This window comes from Stegostoma tigrinum, chromosome 37 (genome assembly GCF_030684315.1).
Source record: "Stegostoma tigrinum isolate sSteTig4 chromosome 37, sSteTig4.hap1, whole genome shotgun sequence".
NCBI classification, from domain to species: Eukaryota; Metazoa; Chordata; class Chondrichthyes; order Orectolobiformes; family Stegostomatidae; genus Stegostoma; species Stegostoma tigrinum.
The window spans coordinates 21,793,860-21,809,234 of NC_081390.1; the positions used below are offsets into that span (position 1 = coordinate 21,793,860).

The 15,375-nt window shown below is 42.5% G+C and overlaps 1 protein-coding gene across 2 annotated transcripts; it reads left to right on the forward strand.

Annotated features, from left to right (window-relative positions):
• On the forward strand, positions 1–13,250 carry pla2g12b (phospholipase A2, group XIIB). Of its 2 annotated transcripts, none has more exons than XM_048563784.2 (4): positions 1–350; positions 3,252–3,340; positions 10,708–10,873; positions 12,902–13,250. In XM_048563784.2, the coding sequence occupies exons 1-4, from the start codon at positions 128–130 to the stop codon at positions 13,018–13,020; spliced, it is 597 nt and encodes a 198-aa protein (XP_048419741.1). In that variant the 5' UTR covers positions 1–127; the 3' UTR covers positions 13,021–13,250. The 2 variants fall into 2 exon arrangements, with proteins under 2 accessions (XP_048419741.1, XP_048419743.1); XM_048563786.2 differs by having other exon boundaries at positions 3,252–3,328.
• Positions 13,251–15,375: the final 2,125 nt, after the last annotated feature.

Genomic DNA, 15,375 nt, shown 5'->3' on the forward strand with positions numbered 1-15,375 from the left:
TTAAAAGTCCAGATGGGAGAGTGATTAGAAAGAGCCGGTGCTGTGGTGAGGGACATACGTTCTGAGCTTTGGAGGTGCTTTACCTCAGTCTTCTGTTGCCTCTTTGTTTAACTAGCTTTGCTTCACCATGAGAGGTGGGGCTGTGATTGTACTGTGCCTGACCATAACCACGGCACTTTCCGAGGAAATCGTCAACACCACGTCCACAGACCAGGATGACCCGAGCACCGACTCAGACTGGGGCATTGGATCCATCCGAGACAGCTTCGAAGCCATAAACGGATACTTTGACTCATTCCTGGAGTTGCTCGGTGGCAGAAATGGAGTCTGTCAGTACAAGTGCCGATATGGTGAGTGTCATCGGGTAACCATTAGCCTGGATACCGTCGGACAGGTGAGAAAGGTGGGAGGAGAGAGGATTTAGCCTTCGCAAGATAATGATGTGGTTAAAAATGCATGTAGTACACTTTAGAAATTTGAATAGTTAGACAGTCGTAGTTGACTGGCACAGAGGCTGAAGAATATTTTTCTGTGCTGTAGATCTCTGCAACTCTGATGGAAAGCCAGAAACGGAAGTGGGGAAGAAGGACCTGCCCAAATAAAACAAAGACACAGAAATTGCCTTTATAAGTTGAGGCACAGAGTTTAGGAGCAGAGAGGTGATGCTGCAACTGTTAAAAAAACTGTTTCTGGGCCACAGCGAGAGCACTGTGTACAGTTCTGGAATCCACATTATAGGAGGCCTGAGACTGCACTGAACAGTGTGCAGAGGAGATTCATCAGGAAGCAGTCTGGGCTAGAGAGTTTCAGTTATGAGGAGAGATTGGATTTGTTTTTCTTCCAGCAGTGAAAACTGAGATGAGACATGACTGGGATGTATAAAATTATGACAGCCATAGGCAGGGTTGTCAGGAAGAAACCGTTCCCTTTTTGATGGACGGGTCAATGATTAGGGGTGTGGGAGTTATATTGAAGGTAAAGGGCAAGAGGTTTAGAGGAGATCTGAGGAAAATCATTTTCTTACAGCCAGTGGGGGGAATCTGAAACTCCCCGCTGTAAGGGTGGCAGAGCCAGAAACGTTGAAAAAGTATTTAGATGTGCAATTGCCATGCCAAGGCAAACAAGGTTATGGGCCAAATGCTGGAAAATGAAGTTAGAATAGTTAGATGGTTATTGTTGACTGGCACAGAAGCGATGGGCTGAAGGACATTTTACTGTGCTGTAGATCTCTGCAACTCTGATTGAAAGCCAGAAACAGAAGTGGGGAAGAAGGGCCTGCCCAAATAAAACTTAGAAATTGTTAAAAGCTAGCAACCAGCCTGTACTGCTCTGAGACTCATTTTAGAAAAAACATAATTGAACAGAAAAACCAGAGACCCAAACAAATGCAACTCTGTGATCTCTTCAGTCATTTTCCAGTTTGGGATTACACCGTTTCTTTTTCCTGAAATGTTGTGATTTGTGTTTGATTAATCATTAACCCTCCTAAAAAGAATTTCATTTGTGTTTGAGGGTTAAAGAACCCAAGGGTGAGAAAAAACAAACAGGAGTTGGAAGATGTAACAAAATGACGAGTAGAATCTGATTAAAGCAACAAATCACTTTGGAAGTGGGTAATATTCTTCAAAGTGAAACCAAAGAATGAATTTTATGTTTGTGAGGGTGACTAGTTTTGTATAAATTCAGTACTCATGTTTGCAACTGTGGTCCTGTGTGTCTGTCTGTTAATGAACTGGATATATACGTAGTTACTGAATATATATAAATATCAGTAACCTGGGGTGGTGACGATGTAGCAGTAATGTCACTGGTCTAGTAACCTAGAGCCCAAGGTTAATGTTCTCAGGACTTTGGTTTAAACCCCACCATGGTAGATGGTGAAATTTGAATGCAACAAATCCTGAATTAAAAGCTGACCAAAAAACTGAGCTAAACACGGAAATGTCTGGACAAATGACTAAAAGCTTATCCAATGACAACTATGTTGTTGTATCAACACATTTGGTTTATTAATGTTTTTAGGGCAGGAAATCTGGCCTACCTGTGACTCCAGGTCAATAGCGATGTGGTTGAATCTTACCTGCCCTCTGAAATGGCCTACACAGCTTATCAGTTCAAGGGTATTTTAGGGATGGACAATAAATACCAGCCTTACCAGCAACACCAACATCTTACACAAGAATAAAGGACTTTCCAAATCTGGGACTTCTACCATTTAGAAGGACAAGGGTAGCAGATACATGGAACACCACCCTCTGCAAGTTGCCCTCACCATTCTGACTTGGAAATATATCACCATTTCTTCAGTGTCATTGGGCAGGGATCTCCCTGGAACAGAGCCACACCTCATCCCATGTACAAACAAATAAATAAAGACAGTGTTTGATTCATGTGTATGTCAGTGTGGGCTCTGTAGTACAGAGGGAATCTTCTCATTTTAGTGGCACTGTCCCTCAGACATGAAGTTAAGTCAGGTGTTTGTCTGCCTCCTTCAGTGATTCAGGTGAATGATAAACACCCCATGACACTTTAAAGAAGATGACGATGTCAAGGCAACAAGAGGTGGATAATAAACATGGGCATAGCCAGAGATTCCCATAATAGTAAAAAGCCATGGTAATACATCAGCTCCTACTGACAATACTTACATTTTTAAAATCTCTCCCTAAATTTCAAATCCCTCAGCTGCATCTCATGCCCCTCTATCTCTGTGACCATCTCCAGCTGTGCAAACCTCTGGGATTTCTCCCATTATTACTAATGCTCTACATTTGGCAGCCATGCTTCTACAACTCCCTGGGCCTTAGTACATGAAGTTCTTTCCCCAAAATCCACCTCCCCACCACCTTCTCTCTTTCTCTCTCTAGGATCCTTTAAGATGTTGCACAATATCTAACTCTTTTGGTCTTCTATCTGAAAATTTCTTTAAGTGACCTGGTGTCAGTGATAAAAATCAGGGGCCCTGCAATTGTTCCTGTCCCGGGACTCTAGTTCCTGGTCCAGCCACAGAGAGCCTGCTGGAGCCTCTACATCTGGTTGTTGGGCCCTGCCCCACGCCCTGGTTATCCAATGTTGTTTGCTGGCACAAATTTAGGACATTTCACTGACTTAAAGGTATGCAAGATATTGAGTTAGGATGAAAGTAAAATGAATCTTAGAGGATTTTAGACTGGGCTATAAAGGTGCAAAGATTTCCCTGTTCCCTGTTGTTCCCAGAACAGTAACATTCACTATATTTTTTCTCTGTCTAGGGAAGGCACCTCTTCCGAGACCCGATTATAAAGTTCCAGAGCCCAATGGCTGTAGCTCCTCTTTCCTTGGACTCAAGGTACCAGACACTGTATGTATAACAACCTCAAATTCTATTTTATACTCCACACTTTTCAATGATAACTTTATGCTGGCACACCATCTGGACTGGAATGGCAGTGCCAGAACTGAAGGAGTGCTGCACTTCACACTCAATGACATGTTCGATCTAGCCTCCCAAGTGCAAGATGCACAGATTCCATGGCACTATCCAAGGGAGAGCAGAGACCTTAATCTCCTGTTTCTGGATCTTTATAATTGATTTGTGCTGTAAGCGGGGGCTTGCTGCCTGCAAATTAACTACCGTGTTTTCTGTATTGCAACAATGACTACACTGCAAAAGTACACCTTTGACTGTGAAGCATTTTGGAGTATCAAGGACTGTGTTTATGTAAAGAGAGTGGGAACTGCCGATATTGGAGAATCTGTGATAACAAAGTGTAGAGCTGGATGAACACAGCAGGCCTAGCAGCATCAGAGAAGCAGGAAAGCTGACGTTTCGAGTCTAGAACCATCTTCGGAAAGACATATAGATCATTTCTTCTTTGTGGCATGCACTAATGCCAGACAGGAATTAGAGTGTGCAGCCCAAACTACTACAGTCATTGTATAGAGCATCATTGGTCTATCATCCATCAATAGATATGTCCTAAACACCCAATAGCCCCATCAATGAGTATGTCATATATACCCGGTGGTCCCATCAATAGATGCATCCCATTCAAAGAAACAAAAAAACAAAGAAACCTACAGCACAGGAACAGGCCCTTCGGCCCTCCAAGCCTGCGCCGATCAAGATTCTCTGTCTAACCTGTCATCCATTTTCTAAGGGTCTGTGTCCATTTGCTCCCTGCCCATCCATGTACCTGTCCAAATATATCTTAAAAGATGCAAACGTGTCTGCGTCTACCACCTCCGCTGGCAATGCGTTCCAGGCTCCCACCACCCTCTGTGTAAAGAACTTTCCACGCATATCTCCCTTAAACTTTCCTTCTCTCACTTTGAACTCATGACCCCTAGTAATTGAGTCCCCCACTCTGGGAAAAAGCTTTTTGCTATCCACCCTGTCTATACCCCTCATGATTTTGTAGACCTCAATCAGGTCCCCCCTCAATCTCCATCTTTCTAATGCAAATAATCCTAATCTATTCAACCTCTTCTTCACAGCATAGCATCCTGGTGAACCTCCTCTGCACCCTCTCCAAAGCATCCACGTCCTTTTGGTAATGTGGCGACCAGAACTGTACACAGTACTCCAAATGTGGCCGAACCAAAGTCCTATACAACTGTAACATGACCTGCCAACTCTTGTACTCAATACCCCGCCCGATGAAGGAAAGCATGCCGTATGCCTTCTTGACCACCCTATTGACCTGCGTTATCACCTTCAGGGAACAATGGACCTGAATACCCAGATCTCTCTGTTCATCAATTTTCCCTAGGACTTTTCCATTTACTGTATAGTTCGCACTTGAATTTGATCTTCCAAAATGCATCACCTCGCATTTGCCCGGATTGAACTCCATCTGCCATTTATCTGCCCAACTCTCCAGTCTACCTATATTCTGCTGTAATTTCTGACAGTCCCCTTCACTATCTGCTACTCCACCAATCTTAGTGTCATCAGCAAACTTGCTGAACAGACCACCTACACCTTCCTCCAGATCATTTACATATATCACAAACAACAGTAGTCCCAGCACAGATCCCTGTGGAACATCACTCGTTACAGGTCTCCAATTTGAGAAACTCCCTTCTACTACTACCCTCTGTCTCCTGTTGCCCAGCCAGTTTTTTATCCACCTAGCTAGCACACCCTAGACCCCATGTGACTTCACTTTCTCCATCAGCCTGCCATGGGGAACCTTATCAAACACCTTACTGAAGTCCATGTATATGACATCTACAGCCTTTCCCTCATCAATCAACTTTGTCACGTCCTCAAAGAATTCTATTAAGTTGGTAAGACATGACCTTCCCTGTACAAAACCATGTTGCCTATCACTGATAAGCCCATTTTCTTCCAAATGGGAATAGATCCTATCCCTCAGTATCTTCTCCAGTAGCTTCCATACCACTGACGTCAGGCTCACCGGTCGATAATTACCTGGATCATCCTTGCTGCCCTTTTTAAACAAGGGGACAACATTAGCAAGTCTCCAGTCTTCCGGGACCTCACCTGTGTCTAAGGACACAGCAAAGATATCTGTTAGGGCCCCAGCTATTTCCAATACACCCAATTGTCCCATCAATGAAAGTGTCCTTTACACCCAATCACCCCATCAGTAGATGTGTCCTATATACCCATCAGTCTCATCAATGGATGTGCCCTAAATACCCAATGGTCCTATCAGTAGATGCATCCTACACACTGAATCCAGATTGACGCTAATGTTTCAAAAACAAAGCTCAGCAGGCCTGGCAGCATCTATGAAGGAAAAAACAAGAGTTAATGTTTCAAGTCCAGTGACCCTTCCTCGGAACCTCTGATTCTAATGTTACTATTCTAAATTTTGTTTCCCTGTATGTATTTCTGAGTACTTAGGACCAGAGCTGAATTATTTTTCATTTGTATAATTAGGCTCTCTTCTGTATTTATTAATTTGTTAAGATCCCAGCTGGACAAGTCAGGTCCCAAAGTGAAACCTGGCTTGATAGATGAGAAGTTTTATTTTTGCTATTTGTTTGCCCTGGTGGTCAGTTATCAAACACTTCATAAGAGGCTGCCAATGTACTTTTAACAGGAGAACATAAGTATTTAATGCACACAAAAGGGGGAAAAATAATTAACTATTTGATATGGCCTAAGATCTATTTGAAACAGACTTGTTACAAATATCAGAAATAAAAGTACAGTCCTTTAGCTCTAAAAAATAATCTTACAGAACCCAAAGTTCCCTTTAAGCCACACAGCTGCAAGGGCCTCTGGGAAGCCTCGTGTGTGTTGATCCTCATGCTGCCACATGACTCTCTTTTCTGGAAGTCACTGCAATGCACAGATTTAAGAGGTCCATGCAGAAGGAAGAAAAAATTGAGAGAACATTACTCAAACCTCATGGAAGGGGCACCATGTCTCTACTTTAAAGTTCCTTAGTCAGAGATCACTACTGTAATTGGTTTCTTTTTGGCAAACTTCTGTATTCACTCGATGCTGTTTCTTTGGTTAATGTTTCTTTCTAAGACCCTTAAAAGAACTGCTAACAAAGCTCACTTATTTCTTAATGTAGCTTCCTTAAACTCCTCTTCCACAGACTTCGGGTTTCATGAGTGTTTTTCTCATGGATGTTTAAATCACTCAGGACCTCTTTAGACTCCAAACTGCTTTGAAGATTGTTAAGCTAACAGCACCTTTGCTGCCATGGTTTTCTCTGACTGAAACTGTACATTCAGGCCAAGCAGCATCTCAGGAGCACAAAAGCTGACGTTTCGGGCCTAGACCCTTCATCAGACCCTCTCTGATGAAGGGTCTAGGCCCGAAACGTCAGCTTTTGTGCTCCTGAGATGCTGCTTGGCCTGCTGTGTTCATCCAGCCTCACGTTTTATTGTCTTGGAATTCTCCAGCATCTGCAGTTCCCATTATCCCTGTACATTCAAGCTGGTTCTGTCTTTGTGTGACACTGTTGCCAGGCGTCATCAGTTTCATCTTCTCTTCTCCCTTGTTTCTAATGCACTGAGCTGTACAACTCAAGCTCTACTTCAAAGCTGTAAACACACATTAAAAATGCAGATTATCCACAAACTTCTGACGCCCTCTAACATGAAACTAAAACCATGCCCTTTCCTCTTCGCATACAATATAAAAGTAAAAATCAAACTGAAAAACTTTCATCCACTTTAGAATACAATTTTCAAAATAATAGGAAGACATGATGAAACAATTCAGATTTTCTGATGGCAGCCAGGAGGCTGTGTTGATGCCAAAACCCAGCATTGATTTCCTGAGTTAAATATTAGTTACGTGGGAACAGAGGGAGACAATTCAGTCTCTCAAACCTGTTTGATCATGACTGATCTGCACCTTAACCCCACCTATGAGCCATAACCCCTGAATGACCTTATCTCATTCAAAACTGCTAATCTCAGTGCTGAAAGTTTCAAAAGACCAACATCTCTGGCTCCCAGTGCTGTATAAGATGCAACATGAAGTAATCCTCTACATCAAGGTGTACCTCTACACAGATGTGTACAAAATGATGAGAGATAGAGTGAACAGCCAGAGACTTTTTCCTAGGGTGGAGGTAACTATTATGAGGGGGCATAGTTTTAAAGTGGGTAGAGATAGGGGAGACGTCAGAGGTAGGTTCTTTACTCAGAGAGTGGTAGGGGAGTGGAATGCATTGCCAGAGAGGGTAGTGGAGTCAGCCTCATTAGGGGCATTTAAGCGGCTATTAGATAGGCATATGGGTGATAGCATAGGGTAGGGGTGGAGGTTAGGTAAACCTTAAGTTTAGGGCAAAAGTTTGGCCCAACATCATGAGCCGAAGGGCCTGTACTGTACTGTACTGATCTATGTTCGATGTTCTATGTTCTATCCCCATTTGCTTCTGGAGGATGCTTGCAAATCTCCTTTGTGTGAAAAAGTGCTTCCTAATTTCATGCCTGCACAGATTAGCTCTACCTTTGATGGGTTGCTGTCCTGTTCCATTGCAGCAGAGGAAGGAGGCAGGTAAGGCCCTCTCTATTGAGTTCCATCAGGTTGAGGAGAATTAGGCCCATCAGAAATTAAGGTTATCATCAGCATGAAGTCACCAATTGTGAGCTAAATGTAATGATACCAATAACTGTGCTTTTCATACTTTTGGCCAGAATGGTAACCTGAATGTATCTGGTTTACCACTAACATTAATGTAGAGAGTTACTTCATGTTGCATCTTATACAGCACTAGGAGCCAGAGAATATGATTCTTGATGTTAGAGTCATGGTGGAGGCATTATTTTCAGTATTAGATGCTTGACTCTGTCCATGGCACCAGACTGTCCTCAAGTGAATGTTGTCATTTTACATTTATCATGGAACAACACTGCTGAATAAATAATTGCTTGGTCATATAGAACTTGAATATGGCTTTAACAAAAAGACACTTCTTGTTGAAACTTTCCATCTTGCACTCATGAGGAGAATTCCTGTGAAATACAAATGTAAATGCCATGACCAGTCGAAGTTAAGTAGCTTGTTTAAATTTGACTATATCTTGGTAGTTAACTGTCAGTTATCACCTAGCTAGTGCACTGTCCATGGCAACACCTCTACCAATCAAAGTCTGTTTTAAAATCAGCCCTCTCCCCATACAATATAAAAGGACTGGTTTCCCTTTGTTCTTGAAACTGTCCTGATGAATGCAAGATAAAAGTGTTGACAAAATTTTTTTTTGCTGCAGCACAAAATAAACGTGTAATTAGAAGCAGGAAATGTTGGCGATTTTGAAGAATTCAGCTAGCACAGGTGGCAAGGGAAACAGTTAAGAATTGATGACCTTTTATTAACAATAAATAGACATGTGTTGGTTGTATTCATTATGTCCTGGTCAGCTCCACTTCTCCATTATTCTGACTGGAGATTACATGGTATCGGGTACAAGTGAGGATGGTGAATATATAAATTAGGAGCAGAGACAGGCAAATCAGCCCTTTTGGCTTGCTCCACCATAAGATCTGTTTGTATTTCAGCTTTCACTTTTGTATTTCCCCTGATTTACTACTTTAATTCCTCCCTGCCTGACAAGAATCTATCAACCTCATGGTCAATGACCCTGACTCCACCACTTTCTGAGGTAGAGTTACACAACCCTTGGAGAGAAATGAAATCTCCTCATCTCCATCCTGAAAGGGGTGAACCCTGGTGTTAAAACAGTGTCCACTAGTTCTGAACTCACCCATAAGAGGAAACATACTTTCCATTTTCACCTTGTTAAAACCATTCAGGAGATTTTGGATTTGGAAGTTATGTTTAGTCATGATGGATTATGGTTATATGCATGCAGAAAGCTCGATAGATCTCCTGGTTTTAATAATAACTCTCAATTTTGTAAGCTCTTGGTCAGACTGGCCAGCTGAGACGTAAGGAGAGCTATGTGTTTAATAGACCAATAGCCATACCTTGAATTAGGTGGCAAAAGGCTTTCACAGATTAACAAGGGTTTTATTGTAAACCTTTAATTTATTACAGCGATCAGGTTCAACCTTTCCCTTCTGGACCTCTTCCCTTCCCAGAAGCTAACATGCCATCAGGGAAGAACCTAGCTCTTTTTTTAAAACCAAATAAACCAATTACACCTGACAAAAACTGTCCATCAAGTTACGTTAGTAAAAACCACTAACAAAAGGGAGATAACAAAGTGTGAAGCTGGATGAACACAGCAGGCCAAGCAGCATCTTAGGAACACAAAAGCTGATGTTTCAGGCCTAGAGGGAAAACTCAGCTCTTTTTCTGGTCAATAAACACAAAATCCCAATTAACCAAAACATCCAATTAACAAATTACAAACAGTGCTCACTGGAGCAGTGTGACAATAACAGGAATAAAAAAAAAGTTAACATTTAAACTCCCCTGACGCTGCCTGGCCTGCTGTGTTCCTCCAGCTCCACACTGTGCTAGCTCTGACTCCAAGCTCTTTCTATCTCTGGGTGCTATGTCATCACACAGCTGTAGTAGGAGCAGTTATGTACCACAACCCCTGTGGTATCTATCCCTAAATGCTTCAAGGCTATTGGTGGTGACTTTAGAGGTTTATGTAATCATGAAGGGCATAGATAATGTGAATGACAAGGGTCTTTTCCCTAGAGTGGGGGAATTCAAAACTAGGAAGCATAGTTCTAAGTTGGCAGAAGAAAGATTTAACAAGGACATTGGGGTACGTTTTTTACACAGAGAGTTGTTTGTGTGTGACAAACTGCCAGAAGCAGTGATGGATGCAGATGCAGTGATAACAGTTTAAAAGACATTTGGATAAGTTCTTGAATAGGAAAGGGTTGGAGGGATATGGGCCAAGCGCAGGCAGGTGGGATTAGTTCAGTCTGGGTACATAGTCGGTATGGACTGGTTGGACCGAAGGGTCTGTTTCCACACTCTATGACTTCTTCACCCTAGCACAAATGTAACCAAATAACAGAGCTTTTAATTTCAGAAATACCTAAACAATTCACACATGACGACAAACACTGGCTGCCAAAGGCAGTCTGACAATAACAAAGAAATCAAGGAAATGGGGGGGAAGCGAGGGAGGAGACAAAATCAAAATGGGGGAGATAAGAGCAGTGAGAAGTGATGTGTGTCAACAACACATCATTGTTAAGTGTCAGACACGTTCACAAACTGTTGAGTTCTGTTGGGAGCCTGGGGAGAATCTGGTTCCAGGCTTTGAAATCTGCCCCTGCAATTACTTTCCATCTGTATTTCAGCTCGACTTAGGGATCCCGGCCATGACAAAGTGTTGTAACCAGCTTGACCTTTGCTATGACACTTGTGGAGCCAACAAGTACCGCTGTGACGCCAAATTTCGTTGGTGCCTCTATGGAATCTGCTCGGATCTCAAGAAAAGTTTGGGCTTCGTATCAAAGGTTGAAGGTTAGTATTTTAATCAGAAAGATGCCAACACCATTAACAAAGAACAAAGAAAATTACAGCACAGGAACAGGCCCTTCAGCCCCCAAGACTGTGCCAATCAAGATCCTCTGTCTAAACCTGTCATCTATTTCCTAAGGGTCTGTATCCCTTTGCTCCCTACCCATCATTGTAACTGTCCAGATACATCTTAAAAGGCACTATCGTGTCTGCGTCTACCACCTCCGCTGGCAACGCGTTCCAGGCATCCACCACCCTCTGCGTAAAGAACGTTCCTCCTCTCACTTTGAACTCATGACCCCTAGTAATCGAGTCCCCCACTCTGGGGAAAAAGCTTCTTGCTATCCACCCTGTCTATATCCCTCATGATTTTGTAGACCTCAATCAGGTCCCCCCTCAATCTCCATCTTTCTAAAGAAAATAATCCTAATCTATTCAACCTTTCTTCATAGCTAGTGCCCTCCATACCAGGCAACATCCTGGTGAACCTCCTCTGAACTCTCTCCAAAGCATCCACATCCTTTTGATAATGTGGCGACTAGAATTGTACGCAGTAGTCTAAATGCGGCCAAACCAAAGTCTTATACAACTGCAACATGGCCTGCCAACTCTTGTACCCAATACCCCATCTGATGGAGGAATGCATGCCATATGCCTTCTTGACCACTCTATTGACCAGCATTGCCACCTTCAGGGAACAATGGACCTGAACATCCAGATCTCTCTGTACATCAATATTCCCTAGGACTTTTCCATTTACTGTATAGTTCACTCTTGAATTAGATCTTCCAAATAGCATCACCTCGCATTTGCCCGGATTGAACTCCAGCTGCCATTTATCTGCCCAACTCTCCAGTCTATCTATATTCCGCTGTAATCTCTGACAGACCCCTTCACTATCTGCTATATTAAGATACTTAAGATTTAGATTCAAGACAAGATGCATAGGGGACAGATTGGATGTAGCATTAATGACCAGATGGTTAGAAAATGATTGGTTCTTGGAATAAAAACATGAAAAGAATTGAAAAGCACAACAGGTTCCTCAGTGTCTGGAGAAATAACACTTTCGGCCTAAAGCTTTCACTAGAACATTTTTAAAATTATATTTTACTATCCCAACAGTTGTTTGCAGTTTTGTGTTTTACTTTTATTTCTGTATCCCTTGTTCTATTGGGCATTGTGGCTTAATGAGTAGCACTGTCCCGAGTCAGCAGGTCATAGTTTTTAAGACGTGCTCCAAAGAATTAGCACATTATCCAGACTGACTGTCCAGGTCAGTGCTGATGGAGTTGGAAGTACCATCTTTCTGGATCAGAGAGTAAACCGAGATCCCACCTGCACTCATGGATGACGACGGGGTGGGGAGTTCTGCCTATTGTCTTGGTCATTTATCCATCAATCAATATTGTTAAAACTCACATGGCCTGGCCATCACCAAATTATTTCAATGCGGGACTCTTGTCAACAAATACTGTTACTGGAGTGGTGAGACAGACAATGAGATTTCATTTGGCGGCTGGTAGGGCTCCAGCGTTAAGTTGTCCGAGTTGGAGAGTCGTATCCTATTGCCATAGAGCCAGAGGGTTGCTCAATGTTGAGACTGATCATTCAGAGGGTACTGTGATACCTCAAGTGAGTTCAACAGGATCCCCAGGGGTGTCAGGGCACTGTTGGGACACATGGTATGGACATTGATTTAGGGTCTCCCTGTACAGACTAAGTAACAGATTAAACACCTTGAACTCAGCAAATGAGGAGGAAAACTCTTCGCTGTGAGGATTATTATTGGTTAATTCACAACTATAATCTCATGCAGCAGTTCACTGTCCCGATATGTTACAAGCATCATAGCGTCATGAAAATATATAAAGTGCTTTGGGACATCACGGGGAAAGGCATCAATTAAATGGAAGAGATAACACAGTATTGAGCTGGACGAACACGACAGGCAGGCAGCATCAAAGGAGCAGATGACTCCAGCATCTGCAGTTCTGGCTGTCTCAATTAAATGGAAGTTCTTTCTTTCAGCCTGTGAATCTGTGGCAGATACCATGTTCAATGCCGTCTGGACGTTGGGTTGTAAACCTTTCATGAACAGTCAGAGATCAGCCTGCGTGTGCAATGAGGAGGAAAGAGATGAGCTTTGAAGATAAAGGTCGCACCGTGTGTGTGTGTGTGTGTGTGTGTGTGTGTGTGTGTGTGTGTGTGTGTGTGTGTGTGTGTGTGTGTGTGTGTGTGTGTGTGTACAATGCGACTCTCCATAACACCAGAAGACCTCTCCTGCTCTGTGATGACATATACATATCGCATTCTTTTCCATGTATATATGTTGTAACTGTCTTCACTGATACTTGTACATACAACACTGGAGCTACCAGCTGGCACTGTAACTTATTTATTTCAGGCTCTTTTCATAGAATAAGGCAGGACAGAAGGAGGCCATTTGGTCCTTCATCTTTGTGCTAAGTTTATAATTTATCATAATTTTATATCAATTCATAAGAAGAAATGACTACCTACTGTCAAATATTTTGGAGACTAACGTGATCACCGAATATCTTGACATTCTACATGCACATTCTTCCCTCCCTTTCGAATGTTAATTTCTTCCTCCGTATTTGTGTCACATGCCGTCCCCAGAGTGTGCTGTCTGTTAACTATTTGGGGTTGGATAATAGCTACAGTAATGTCTGGGCTTATCTCAGAAGTGACTGTCAGTGTAACTTGACTTCTTGCCTGTTTCCAGGAAGCACTGTTACACTCGTGATGGACATGGTAGGCAGGAGGATGATAAATGTACCACTTCCCTACAGTGGCTGCTGTCATGATGGTAGCCCTGGGATACAGCACCTTCAGCACAGATAGATACTGACTACAGTCTGATGGAGAAACAGGCCATTTGTGTGCAAGCTCTATTTTAACAGTGTATGGCCACAGAAGTAAGCTATTCCCAAGTCAAAATAAAGCACTTGGAGAAATTTAGCAACTTTTGGTGGGGCGGTGACAAGGTTTTATATCCTGATTTCAGTATCAAACCGCAGCTGTGTTTCACTATTACACTTTCCTGAGTGTTTTTAATGGGACGCTCTTGTAGTGCAGTGACAACGTCCCTGCCCCTGGACTAAGAGGCATGGTTTCAAGTCCCATCTTCTCCAAAGGTGTGTTGTGAAATCGCTGAGCATGTTTGTTAGAAAAATACGTTAAACAAAAGGCTCACCGTTGAATCTGATGACTCTGTGGGCCTCTCTTCTCAGATCCTCTGGGATCTGTGGGGCCCAGCTTTGCTCTACAAGGTACATTCCTTCCCATCTGCAACAACGCCCATTGCTGAGTGCCACAGATCACAGACACTGTGCATGTCACAAATCATCTGCCCTGTTGACTGTATAATGTTACAGGTTGACTTTTCCATTGTGGTCCATCTTGCAGAACCTTTTCCATCTGTATGTTGAGTGGCTTCATTGAATTATTTCCAAATCATGATTGCAAGAAGAGGGCCATTCAGCCCTTTGGGCCCGTACCATTTCTTTTGTGGCTTTGAGCTCAAAAGTGACAATATTTTGTGAAGTGAGGGAGGTGGAGAATATTTCATGTTGACAATGAACAAAATTATTCCAAGCCAAATGTTCTGTTATTTAAATAAATCTTTGCAAACGTGGCTCAGGCATACACTTCGAGTGGGAACTGTGGGCCGAGAGATCAGTCTGTGACATGTATTTCTGATGGCTTAGTACATGCATAGCCAGTGGTAATGTTGGAAATGAGTGCATGTGCAAATCTTTATGCGTGAGCAGTTGTGTACATGCATGGCATCACATGTGTGTGTGTGCACTTGTGAACATACATGTGCACATAACAGAATGTTCATGAAGTTGCTGCATAACACGTGTTGAGGACACATCACAAGATCTCACGTACAAGGATTGTCTGCTGTTTCCATGTAAACGTTTAAACTTTGACTATTACCTGGGAACATTTTGATCATCAAATATTAGTAGTTATCAGCAGCAGTAATGCAGGTTGTATTAATAATCGATACACATGGTACATTGTTTAGCTAGCTAGATTAAATACTTGGACAAGGTCTGAATAGGTGGCAGTTTGTATCCTTAAATCAAAGAATACTATTGTTACTGAGGTGAAAGAAGGCATAAAGTCAGAAGTTCAACCCAAGACTAAATAATACTGATATCAAATAGCATGATCTAGCCTGAGGCAGGAGCGAGATAGGATCAATAGGCAGGAAATGGTGATAATGCCATTGACAAATTGGCCTTCCTAGTGTTTAATTGGAAGAAATTTCACCTCAAGCAGGACAATGTTGGAAAAGCAGCAGAAAATATAGTTTGTGGGGGTAGACCTTGAGACATGTTGTGATGAGGTAAAATCATCGAGTCATAGAGATGTACAGCACAGAAACAGACCCTTCGGTCCAACTTGGCCACGGCGACCAGATTTCCTAAATTAATCTTGTCCTGTTCGTCAGCATTTGGCCCATATCC